Below are 13,307 nucleotides of genomic sequence, written 5' to 3'. Positions count from 1 at the left end.
TAGGAACTGAGAAATGGTCTGTGGTCACCACCTGTAGAACCACTCCTTTATTGGGGGTGTCTTGCTAATTGCCTATAATTTCCACCTGTTGTCTATCCAATTTGCACAACAGCATGTGAAATTGATTGTCACTCAGTGTTGCTTCCTAAGTGGACAGTTTGATTTCACAGAAGTGTGATTGACTTGGAGTTACATTGTGTTGTTTAAGTGTTCCCTTTATTTTTTTGAGCAGTGTATTTTTATGGCCTACTGAACACACAGTATATATCAAATGTCTAGTTACACATCTAGTTTTCCCATCTAATGGGAGAATACATGAAAGATACATGTGAGCAGCCACAAGACAGACATACATGTCTGTTACCAGATGATTGGGGTGATGAGGGCCGCAGGTTGTGCACCCCTGACCTAAACAAAGAGAATTGCTTCTGTAATACAGACCCCTAAACACGGCTATATTATGGCTGTGCACAATTTGTCCTAAGAGTCTTCGGGCTCTTTCACACAAGCGAGTTTTCCATCCAGACTGAATCCATTCCTGACCCATTCATTTCAATGAGTCGGTGCACATGAGCATTGTTTTTCAGGCATCCTCTCTGCATTCAGCAAAACTCACAGCACATTCCATGTTGTGCATTTTTCATGCAGCTCTGGCTCCATAGAAGTGAACGGGGCTTGCGTGAAAAAATTAAAGTATAATGCGTTTTTCACTGATGGGTTCTAGGAGATGTAGACTGTTAAAGAGGACCTTTCATGGGTCCAGACATTATGAAATAAGTAGCAGGTTATGTAGGGCATAGTCCATGGATGCAAGATCGCTTACTATTTTTTCTGGCCGCCGCTCTGTTCGCCCGCGGTGCCTCTGTTCACTTTTCTCGCCTGGTATGCTAAAAAAATAGCATCGGTACAGGGAGGAGGAGACTGCCCTGTTTCTCAATGGGCGTCTCCTCCCTGGCTGTAGCGCGGTCCAATCACAGCGGAGAGCGTCACAGCGAGGGAGAAAAAAAATAAAAATACTCTCCTTCTCCCTAGCTGTGACGCTCTCCGCTGTGATTGGACCGCGCTACAGCCAGGGAGGAGACGCCAGGGAGAAGGAGATGCTTATTGAGAAACATTAGCATACCAGGCGAGAGAAGTGAACAGGGGCACAGCAGGCGAATGGAGCGGCGCCCAGAAAAAAAATTGTAAGCGATCTTGCATCCATGGACTATGCCCTACATAACCTGCTACTTATTTCACTTATGTTCTCTTCTCTCGCCTGGTATGTTAATGTTTCTCAATGGCAGGGAGAATTTTTGTCTCCCTGGCTGTGACGCTCTCCGCTGTGATTGGACCGCGCTACAGCCAGGCAGAAGGAGACACCCATTGAGAAACGGGGCAGTCTCCTCCTCCCTGTACCGATGCTATTCATTAGCATACCAGCCGGGAGAATTTAACAGTGGGTGAACGGAGTGGCGCCCAGGAAAAATAGTAAGCGCTATTAGATCCCTGCTTTATGCCTTACATAACCTGCTACTTATTTCATAATGTCTGGACCCATGAAAGGTCCTCTAAGTTTTTCTTCATTCCCTTGAAAAACGAGATTTTTGTATAACTTACCAGTAAAATCTCTTTCTCGCTCTTCCTTGGGGGACACAGGAAACCTTGGGTATAGCTCATCTCCATAGGAGGCGTGACACTAAGTGAAAGACTGTTAAGCCCCTCCTCCAGCAGCTATACCCTCAGCCTGGAGCGAGCGACTACCAGTTATGTGCCCAAGTAGTTAAAACAAAGGCAAGGATCGACCAAATTAACACCAACAAGTCAAAACTCCCGTCAGGGCAACCAAAACAATGGGTGGGTGCTGTGTCCCCCAAGGAAGAGCGAGAAAGAGATTTTACTGGTAAGTTATACAAAAATCTCGTTTTCTCGCCCAATTCCTTGGGGGACACAGGAAACCTTGGGACGTTCAAAAGCAGTCCACAAATAGGGAGGGACCACAACCCAAGATGAATTAAAGCACCATAGGCATTAAGGAACCGCCGCCTGCAAGACCAGGCGGCCCAAAGCAGCATCCGCCGATGCATAAGTGTTCACCTTGTAGAACTTGGTGAAAGTGTGCAAAGAAGACCAGGTGGCCGCCTTACACAATTGTTCAGCCGAAGCTCGATTCCGCTGAGCCCAGGAAGCCCCGACCGCTCTGGTAGAATGAGCGGTAACACCAAAGGGCGGTTCCCTGCCCTTAGCACGGTAAGCCTCAGCAATAGCCATCTTGATGAAGCGGGCAATAACCACTTTAGATGCCGCCAGCCCCCTGCGCGGACCCTCCGGAACCACAAATAAAGAATCCGAGCGCCGAAAGGGTCTAGTTACATCCAAGTAGATCCTCAGAGCCCTAACAACATCCAGACGGTGAAGATCCCGTTCCCGAGGATGAGACGGGGACGGGCACAGAGAAGGAAGGACAATATCTTCATTCAGGTGAAAAGCGGACACCACCTTCGGAAGGAAGTCCGGAACCGGGCGGAGAACCACCTTGTCCTGGTGAAAAACCAAGAGGGGTTCTACGCAAGAAAGTGCCGCCAATTCAGACACACGCCGAAGAGACGTGATGGCAACGAGGAAAAAAACTTTGCAAGACAACAAGCGAAGGGAAACCCTGCGCAAAGGCTCGAAAGGAGAAGATTGGAGAGCCGTCAGCACAACATTAAGATCCCAAGATGGAACGGGAGCGCGATACGGCGGAGCATAGTGAGCAACCCCCTGAAGAAAAGTCTTAACTGGACCGAGCGGAGCCAGAGGTCGCTGAAAAAGGATCGAAAGCGCTGAGATCTGACCCTTTAGGGTACTGAGACCTAAACCCAAGTCCAGACCAGACTGCAAGAAGGATAAAATCGTGGGGAGAGAAAACCGAAGGGGATGAACCTCTAAAGGTCTCGCAGAAATTCAAATAGGCCCGCCAGGTTCGGTAATAAATCCTGGACGATGCCGGTTTACGCGCACGAATCATGGTACGGACCACGTCAGCAGAAAACCCCCGCAGCGTTAGGACCGCGGTTTCAATAGCCACGCCGCTAAACGTAGCGACCCTAAATGCTGGTGGAAGATCGGCCCTTGAGAGAGGAGGTCTTCTCTTAGAGGCAGAGGCAAGGGGGCGTCTGCCAGGAGCAACATAAGGTCGGCGTACCAAGGACGACGAGGCCAATCCGGGGCTATTAGGATCGCAGGCGTGCCCTCCGCCGCGATCTTCCGAAGGACTCGTGGAAGAAGAGGCAGGGGCGGAAAAACGTAGAGGAGAGAGAACTCCGTCCAGGGGAGGACGAGCGCGTCCGCGCCGTAAGCGTCCGGATCCTTGGTTCTGGCCATGAAGGTGGGAAGCTTGTGGTTGAATCTGGAGGCCATGAGATTCACGTCCGGACGACCCCAACGAAGGCAAAGAGACTCGAAGACGTCGGGGTGCAGAGACCACTCGCCCGGGTCGATCGTCGTCCGGCTGAGGAAATCCGCCGCCCAATTGTCCACCCCCGGGATGTAAATGGCCGAAATGGCTGGAACATGAATTTCCGCCCAGCGAAGGATTAGAGACACCTCCCTCATCGCCGCCGCGCTGCGAGTGCCCCCCTGATGATTTATGTATGCCACAGCCGTGGCATTGTCCGATTGGACACGAACAGGGAGACCCTGAAGCAGCGAAGTCCAATGCCGGAGTGAAAGGAGAACCGCCCTCAGCTCCAGAACGTTGATCGGCAGTTTGGACTCCGATGGAGACCAAGTGCCTTGTACGGACCGAGGAGGAAACACCCCCCCCCAACCCCGCAGACTGGCATCGGTGGTAATCACCAACCAAGTTATCGGCAGGAAGGACTTCCCTTGGAGAGGGGTCCGTAACCACCAGAGGAGAGAGGAGCGAACCTGGGGGGGGGAAGGGGAAAGTGCTGATCCAGACTTTCCTGGGACTTGTCCCATGCGGACAGAATGGCAGTCTGAAAGGTGCGGGAGTGATACTGCGCGTAGGGGATTGCTTCGAAACAGGACACCATCTGTCCCAAGACCCGTATGCTGAACCGGAAGGAAGGATGGCGGTGGGTCAGAAGGCTCCGAACCGACCGATGAAGGAGTTGGCGCTTCTCTGACGGAAGCCGAACCTCCGCTGCATCTGTATCCAGCAGCATCCCCAGAAAGATCAATTGCCTGGATGGAACAAGAGCGGATTTGGGAAGATTGATAATCCAACCGAACCGGCGTAAGGTTTGTAGCGAGAGGTCCACACTGGCGGATGTCAGTGACAGAGAGGGTGCCTTGATAAGGAGATCGTCCAAATATGGAAGAAGAAAAACTCCCCTGGAACGAAGTAAGGCGAGGACAGGGGCAAGGACCTTTGTGAAAACGCGAGGGGCAGTCGCCAGCCCGAAGGGGAGAGCAACGAACTGGTAGTGGTCGGACCCCACTGCAAAGCGCAGAAAGCACTGATGACACCGAGCGATTGGAATATGAAGGTAGGCGTCCTGGATGTCGATAGAGGCCAGGAACTCCCCTTTTTCCAGAGAGGCCACCACCGACCTGAGAGACTCCATCCGGAATCGCTGAAGACGAAGGAAACGGTTTAACCGTTTTAGATCCAGAATGGGACGAACCGAGCCTTCTTTTTTGGGGACCACAAAAAGGTTCGAATAGAACCCCTTGAATCTTTCTTCCATGGGAACCGGAGCGATGACCCCTTTGTCCAGAAGGGTACGAGTGGCAGTAAAGAAATCGGCCGCCCCTTGGGGATCCCGGGGAACCCGGGAGCGAAAGAACCGAACTGGGGGGAGGGACGTAAACTCGAGTTTGTACCCGGAAGACACAACTTCGAGAGCCCAGGCGTCGGAGACGTGCGCCTGCCAGAAGTCCCTGAACAGGAAGAGACGTCCCCCCACCCGGGCGGGTGGGGGCGCACCTTCAGGTAGTGTTCTGCTTGGTCGCGGGAGGGCGAGCAGGCTGTGACTTGCGCCAGGAGGGCTGGGTCCGAAAAAAAGGTTTCTTACGTCTGTCTTGGACAGAGCTAGGGGATGGACCTGAAGAGGTGCGGGAGCCCTGCGGGAAGACCTGAAGCGAGAAAAAGTGGGACGGCCTCGAGTGGTGGTCCTAGTCCTAGATTGAGGAAGATGCGTACTCTTCCCCCCCGTTGCTTCGGATATGATTTCATCCAAGCGGGTCCCGAACAATCGAGAACCAGTAAAGGGAAGGCCAGTAAGAGACCGCTTTGACGTGGAGTCCGCCGTCCAAACCTTTAACCAAAGCTCCCTCCTGGCCGAAACGGCCAGGGCAGACGAACGGGCTATGAGAGCCCCCGCATCAAGGGATGCTTCACAGACGAATTTGCCGGCTTGAACGATAAGTTGGGCTAGAGCACGGAGGTCCTGAATAGGGACGTCGGATTCAAGCTCCTGATCCAGCTGAGAGGCCCACTCTGAAACCGCTTTTCCAGCCCAAGCGGAAGCAAAGACTGGCCGGAGGGCGGAACCGGAGGCTGCAAAGATACCTTTGGTAATGGCCTCTATACGGCGATCCTCAGTGGATTGTAAGGAAGAGCCATCAGCAACGGGAATAGCCGTGCTTTTTGCCAAACGGGCCACCGGGGGGGTCGACTTTGGGTGGTGACGCCCAGTTTGTAATGCAATCCGCCGGGAATGGATAACAGATATCCAACTTCTTAGGCGGGGTAAAACGGGCATCAGGGCGGGCCCAGGCCTTGGAAACCACCGACGAGAAGTCAGTGTGGAGGGGAAAAACTGCAGACGTCTGTTTTTGGCGAAAAAAGGAAACACTGTTTTTTTCAGAATTAGGAGGATCATCGTGAATCTTAAAGGTATCACGAATATTGTTAATAAGATGGCCCACAGCAGAAGCCAGTTTTGAAGGCAAGGCCGAGTCCATATCACAATCTGAATCAACTAGTTCCCCTTCAGAGGGCATATCCTGTATCGAGGAAGGGCCCGACTGAGAGCGCACCCTTGGGGGTGATACTGAAGCATCCGAGGATGATAGGCGCTCCGCCCTAGACCGCTTCTGGGGTTGACGGGCTCTGGAGGTGTCGCCTGGAGAGAGGGACTCAGACGGGTCAGCTAAGATAGCGGACCCGGAGGGCCCAGCAGGGGAAATATCCGGCTGCGATAAGGGCAATACCTCTGCAAGGCGGCCCACAACGTTAGAGAGGCTGACCACAGCCTGGGAAAGGGACCTAGCCCAGTCAGGGGGATCCAATAGGCCAGGGGGTGACACAACAGATGGCGGACCCTGTAATGGGGCTTTGCAAGCCGAACAATGCGGGTCAGGCTGCCCTTGAGGGAGGGGCGCCTTACATGCGGTGCAGGTGTGATACCAAGGACCGGCCGGCGCTGAGGGGTCAGACATGTTGGCTGAAGTAATATAAAAGCGTCCAGGCCAGAGGGCTGCAGGCTAGAAAGGGTCAACAGTCCTACCAGGTCACAGTGGGAGCGGGCGACAACAGCAGCGGAAACAGCAGCGGAAACAGCAGCGGAAACACCTGAGGTAAAACCTGAGGTAAAACCTGAGGTAAAAACGATCCGTCCTGAGAGCAGGCACGAAGAGGAGGCGGGGCCAGCGAGGAGCGGGAAGAAAGGCGTCCGCCCCCCCGACTGAATGTCTAACATGTACAGGAGAAGTGGAACGAAGCTCCGCCCCCCGCCGGAACTTTCGCGCGCGCGCGATTCAAACAAATATGCCGCTGAGAAAATATTGCCCCCCGACCACCTCCTTATACACCGGTGGCAATGACACACCGGTAGCCGGCAAGAGAAGTCAGCCGGCAGCTGAACACAGCGGCAGCACTGGCCGAGATAACAAAAGGCGGCCCCACAAGGCCGCAGCACCTGAGGTAAACTTGTGCAGTAAACCCTCCCCCACGAGCACCGCTCCGTCCTGCTCCACACACAAGGGGGGGGAAGCCGACAATAAGCCTTGTAATGTGACAAGGCTAGGCAGAGGGAACACAGAAGTTAAAACCCTAACGGGGGGGGGGGGGGTTGGAACGGCTGCATAGCCACCTCACCAGTCGACGTTTTCACCCTCAGTCCATCCAGCAGGGACGCCCCTTCAGCCACTGGCACCGAAGTGGCAGGAAGCTGGAGAGGGGCTTGCAGGCGGGCGACCCTTGTGCTGGCGGGATGCAGGGGAGCTGGGCTGCCCTGGTCCTCCTTTTCTTCTGTGGGGGAGGCAGCAGTGCGGATAGCCGGCACTGGCGCAGCTCAACCCCGGGAAAACAGAGAGGTCTTTGCGACTCTGTTGTCCCTGTTGAAAAAAGGAAAAAAAGTTTAAAATAATAAAAAGAGAAAAAATAAAATCTTTAGCAAAGACAGCTCTGCAGTGCAGAGAGTGTCTTGCCTCCTTGACACTAAGCAAAAAACTGGTAGTCGCTCGCTCCAGGCTGAGGGTATAGCTGCTGGAGGAGGGGCTTAACAGTCTTTCACTTAGTGTCACGCCTCCTATGGAGATGAGCTATACCCAAGGTTTCCTGTGTCCCCCAAGGAATTGGGCGAGAAAACACATGTAATCCGAATACACAATATGAACAGAATCAACAGAAACACAACGCAAATAGCAAAAAAAAATAAAAAATTTATTCAACGTGTATACAAAATAATCAGTTTTTTTCCTGAACAGATCCTGACACAATCCGTATTGCTCAAGTAAAAGAAGCCTTAAAGAGAACCTATCACCACGAAATGCAGTGCAATCTGCACGCAGTATGTCATACAGCAGGAGAAGCTGAGCAGACTGATATAGTTTTATGTGAAAAGATTCAGTAATAACAGCATTCTCTGTGTAAGGGTCCACTTACACGTCCGTAAGTGTTTTGCAGATCCGCAAATTGCGGATCCGCAAAACACGGATACCTGCAATGTGCGATCCGCAATTTGCGGACCGCACATCACAGACACTATAATAGAAAATGCCTTTTCTGGTCTGCAATTGCGGACAAGAATAGGACATGTTCTATTTTTTTCAGGAACGAAATTGCGGATCCCGAAAAAACGGATCCCGAAAAAACGGATGCGGATACAGGAAATGTGGATTTGCATCAGTTCCATCCCCATTGAAAGTGAATGGGTCCGCAAATTGCGGAACGAATGCGGACCCAAATTACAGACGTGTGAATGGACCCTTAGTGTGTATACATAGATAGCTGTCAGTCACTGATAGCTGTACACAGGGGAGATGTTATCAGTGATTGATAGCATTCTCTGTGTAAATGTGTATACATAGATAGCTGTCAGTCACTGATAGTTGTACACAGGGGAGGTGTTATCAGTGATTGATACCATTCTCTGTGTAAGTGTGTATACAGAGATAGCGGTCAGTCACTTAGCTGTACACGGGGAAGGTGTTATCAGTAATTCATAGCATTTTCTGTGTAAGTGTGTATACAGAGAAAGCAGTTACTGATAAAAAGAAAGAGCAGAGACTTAAATGTAAAAATTACAAGTTTTACTGAATCTTTTCCTACAAAAATATACATCAACCTGCTTAGCTCCTCGTGCTCTATAACATGCTGCCTGAAGATTGCACTGCATTTTGTGCCGACAGCTCCTCTTTAAAAGATGGCTTGCATACAGACACAATGAGCCAGCATTGTGTAGTCCTCTTCATATGGGAGGAGAGACAATGAGGCCAAAACTACCGTATTTATCGGCGTATAACACGCACTTTTTCCCCCTGAAAATAGGGGGCAAATCATGTATGCGTGTTATACGCCGATATTCATTGCGCTGTATGAGCCGCTGTATGAGCCGGGAGAGAGGAGGGGCTGGAGTCCGTAACTAGGGGCGGGGCCCGGTGCAGTCACTGTACTCTTACACCGGGCCCCGCCGCTCACCAAAGTATTTATAAACGTGAATCCTTATCCTGTTATTAAGCTGCCCTCTCCCATGTTCCCCCTGTATCCCCATAGCACTTACTTAAGCTCCCATAGCAGGCAGAGCGGACGGCAGCAGTAACGTCACTCACTGACGTCGAGCGCCTGCTCCGCCCCCTTTATGAATGAAGCAGGCGGAGCAGACTGCTGCCGTCCGCCCTGCCTGCTATGGAAGCGTGTGAATCGTAAGTGCTGTGGGGATACAGGGGAACATGGGAAAATGGGAGAGGGCAGCTTAATAACAGGATAAGGATTCACGTTTATAAATACTTCGGTGAGCAGAGGGCCGGTGTATTGGGGGACACTGTTATGAGGGGGATCTGTGGATGACATAGCAGTGTCATCCACAGATCCCCCCCCATAACAGTTCCATCCACAGATCCCCCCACCCCATAGCAGTACAATTTGAAATGGACACTGTTATGAGGGGGATCTGTGGATGACATATAGCAGTGTCATCCACAGATCCCCCCCATAACAGTTCCATCCACAGATCCCCCCACCCCATAGCAGTACAATTTGAAATTTTTTTTTTTTCCTGAAATTTCCCTTAAAATGAAGGTGCGTGTTATACGCCGATAAATACGGTAATCTCCAAGCTCAGTGTAACACCTACAATGTGAAGTATAAGCCCAGCTACTTCCATTACATAAGTAGCATTATTTTGTAGAACAATGTGTGGAGTGTATGCAGCTCCTAGAAACAAGCTCCTTACACAAAGCAGGAGCTGGGAAAGTGGGCATATACTTACCAACTCTTCTGTCTGGGAAAAGAAGTACACACTCCAGCCATCAACCAGTATTTCAGGCTTACAGCCATTCGTGTAGATCTAGAATAAAGTTACACAGTCAACATGGTTTGTGGATGGAAAAACTGAAAAGCTTTCCTGTCGGCGTTAGTAAAAAAGATTCACACAAATGGAAAGTTTTAAAGAAATGTCAGTTTGTTAGAATTTTCTCGACAAAATTATGGGGGGCAATATTTTTTCTGAGCTCTTGTGAACAGCATCCAGAGATGTGCATTACAGCAGCCATATGGACCATAGGAACCTATAGACTGGATGTGTTCATTGACTTCCATGGGAAAGTTCTCTAGGTATTCATTATATGTTAAAAATCTTGCAACAATAGGCCGCTGCAACTTCGGGGACCACCACATAAGAAAGGCCTGTGCACTGAAAGAGAAAAATGTACTGACCCCTGGTTTGTTGTCTACGTGGTTTACATTACTAAGCAGCTGAACATGGACCGCGCTGCTCTCAGGTTCTATTACGCTACAATACTGTGTTAGGAGATCGGAACGGGTTATTCTGTTTTAATTGGTAAAAAAACAGCTATTAGAATATCCTTCAATTGTAATCATTATTTTCTGATTTTAGATAATTTTATTTTTATTTTGTATACATGATTATAGTGTTGCCAAACCTGCTGCTCTGTTAACAGAGGTTTGCTTTACAGCAGTCTGGAGATGAACCACTGAATGCTCCATGAGAGTGTTCTAGGCATTTAATGTCATGTGCAGAGAGAATTGTGCTGCGAGAGGGAGGAGGTGAGCTGTGGTCATCACTGATGTTGTGGATTCTGTGTCAGACTTTGTTCACATCTCCATTTGGAGATCTGGCAGGTTGTTCCGGCACAGGGCAGCCTACTGGATTGTCTACTTCACTGCTGAGTCCCCATTGACTGCAATGAGGTCCGGCGGAGATATGGGCCGATTTCCGGCATAGATGCCAGGTTTCGGACGGACAGAAACTGTTGCATGCAAATTTCTTTTGTCCAGCCAACAGCTGGCATTTGCGCCAGATCTCCGAAATGGAGATGTGAACGCAGCCTTGTATGGATCCAGCTTTAGAACAGGTGATTTTTATCATTATGATCCTGCACGTGATGACAAAAAAATCACCGAGGAGTGATCTCGCAGGACAGGAAGTGTCCGTTTATTTTGATGTTTAAAAGGCAGTGTGAAAACGGCAAGATTTACAGTACTGTGCAGAAGTCAGGCAGGTGTGGAAAAATGCTGCAAAGTAAGAATGCTTTCAAACATGGAAGTGTTAATAGTTTATTTCATCAATTAACAAGATGCAAAGTGAATGAACAAAAAAAAAAAATCTAAAATCGAATCAATATGTGGTGCGACCACCATTTGCCTTCAAAACAGCATCAGTTCTTCTAGGTACACTTACACACAGTTTTTGAAGGAACTCGCCAGGGAGGTTGTTCCAAACATCTTGGAGAACTAACCACACATCTTTTGTGGATGTAGGCTTGCTCAGATTCTTCTGTCTCTTCATGTAATACCAGACCGACTTAATGTTGAGGTCAGGGCTCTGTGGGGGCCATGTCATCACTTCTAGGACGACTCCTTTACACGGAAGACAACTCTAAATGACATTGGATGTTGTTTGACATTGGCCTTATGGTATTGCATGCTACACACATATCTGCCTGTATTTCTCAGTCTTGAGGAAATGCATGAAATGGGCAACGTTGAGGACCGTAGAAAAAGGGCCAAATGCATGAAAACATAGGAATCTGATTCCGAAAAATTGCAGCAGGTGCTCTGGACTGAGGAGTCAAAATGTGAAATATATGGCTGGAACAGAAGGCAGTTTGTTCGTCAAAGGACTGGAGAGCGCTGCCTTCTCTTTAAACAGCTGATCGGGTGTCGGACCTCCACGGATCTGATATTGACGACATATCCCGAGGATAGGTCATCAATGGTAAAAAGCAGACAACCCCTTTAACAGCTATCTTCAGAGTAAAGAACTACAAGGAGTCCTGGAAGAGATGGTATGGCCCCCAGAGCCCTGATATCATCAAGCCTCTCGGATTACACGAAAAGAAAAGGATTTGAGCAACATCCACAGAAGATCTGAGATTAGTTCAACAAGATGTTAGGAACATCCTTCCTGCCAAGTTCCTTCAAAAACTGTGTGTAAGTGCACCTAGAAGAATTGATGCTGTTGTCACACCAAATATTGATTTGACTTAGATTTCTCTCACATTCACTTTGCATTTTGTTAATTGATAAACAAACTATTAGGGTATGGCTACACGGCGACAGTAGCGGTGATCCCATAGAAATGAATGGGATCACCACTACTCCGCAAACCTGTCTGCGATGGCTGTCGCCCGACCAGTGTTGCCGTACCCTTAACACTACTATTTTTGAAAGCATTCTTACTTTGCAGATTTTCCACACCTGCCTAAAACTTTTAATCAGTACTTTTTTTTTTTTTATTTAAACATGGAAAACAAAATCACCACAATTCTAAAATAATACAAGGTCATACTGCATAATATATAAAATATATACATTTAACATAGCCTGTTTAAAAGTAATCTTATTTTCTGTTTCTACATTCTGCAAAACAAAGGGAACACTTTTGAATCAATTTCCATTTATTTATAAACTAAATCTAGGGAGGTTAATAATTTTGTTCTTCAAACCACTATCTTATGTCCCATTCATGCACTGAAGATTGGTGCATTTTGATCCATTTTTAAGCCAGGATTTGAGATAAGTCAGGCTTCTGTTTTCTTTTTTACTGACCCAAATCGGAATAAAAAAAAAAAATTAAAAAATCCACCACAATCTAATCTGTACTGTGTTGTTCATACTGTATCATAAAGGATTAGTGCAATTACAGGATGTGAAAAGTAGTATGTTAACGTGAAGAGGATTAAACTGCAGAATATATGAACATGCACAGTAAGAACACCGCAAGCCTGTTAATATCAAAAGGGTCTCGGGCGGGGTACCATTTCTTTTTGTCGAGAGCACATAGGGGTAAGGAATGGGCCATGCAATGCTCTTCTGGAGTAAACACCCCATAGCAGCTCCCTGCAGATGAGATACTGGCTTAGCTGTAAGTTATGTCTCAAGGCCCCTTTAAAAGGTCGAACAATGAAAGTTCTAGCAATCCTAGCTCACCTCTTGGAGAACAGGTATAACAGGTGGGTTCCTTTGTTGAAGAAAGTACAGCACCATAAGTGTGTATGCATATGAAGAAAGGCTACCACGAGAGGCATCTCCTATGTCGCACATCTTTTGGAAAAACAGAGGGACAGTGTAAGATTACATCTACAGAACCGATCATGTAAAATTGAAATCTTTAAAACAAAGCCAGTACCTTGGTGAAGACTTTCATAATGTAACAGAGATATTTGACTCTCGGGTCAATAGCAGCATACGATGATAAAAGACGAGTGTTATGAAGAGCCTGCAAAACAAGCAATGTGGGAACGTGATAAAAGAAATAAAAGCTGAAATAAATCATTGTCTATAGCATTATTCTAATCCTAACTCACCTAAGAGACTAGTATTAAAGGGATTCTGTCACCAAGTTTTAGGCTATAGATCGCCGCTAGCATGTCCGCAATATACCTGTCCTATAGGGCTGTGTGCTTTTATT

General features: G+C 48.5%; 1 protein-coding gene across 2 annotated transcripts in view; it reads right to left on the bottom strand.

Moving 5' to 3' along the window:
• Window positions 1-13,307, bottom strand: part of TUT7 (terminal uridylyl transferase 7) — a 96,564-nt gene that overhangs the window by 14,910 nt on the left and 68,347 nt on the right. For both annotated transcript variants that reach the window (XM_040417003.1, XM_040417004.1), the window contains exons 19-21: window positions 13,026-13,115; window positions 12,827-12,940; window positions 9,645-9,722 (exon numbers count right to left, since the gene is read on the bottom strand). In XM_040417003.1, the coding sequence (XP_040272937.1) occupies window positions 9,645-9,722; window positions 12,827-12,940; window positions 13,026-13,115 (282 nt within the window). The remainder of the gene's footprint in view (window positions 1-9,644; window positions 9,723-12,826; window positions 12,941-13,025; window positions 13,116-13,307) is intronic.

This window comes from Bufo bufo, chromosome 2, assembly GCF_905171765.1.
Source record: "Bufo bufo chromosome 2, aBufBuf1.1, whole genome shotgun sequence".
Taxonomy (NCBI): Eukaryota; Metazoa; Chordata; class Amphibia; order Anura; family Bufonidae; genus Bufo; species Bufo bufo.
The sequence above is the reverse complement of the archived record's forward strand: the minus strand, read 5'-3'. Positions and strand labels throughout refer to the sequence as shown.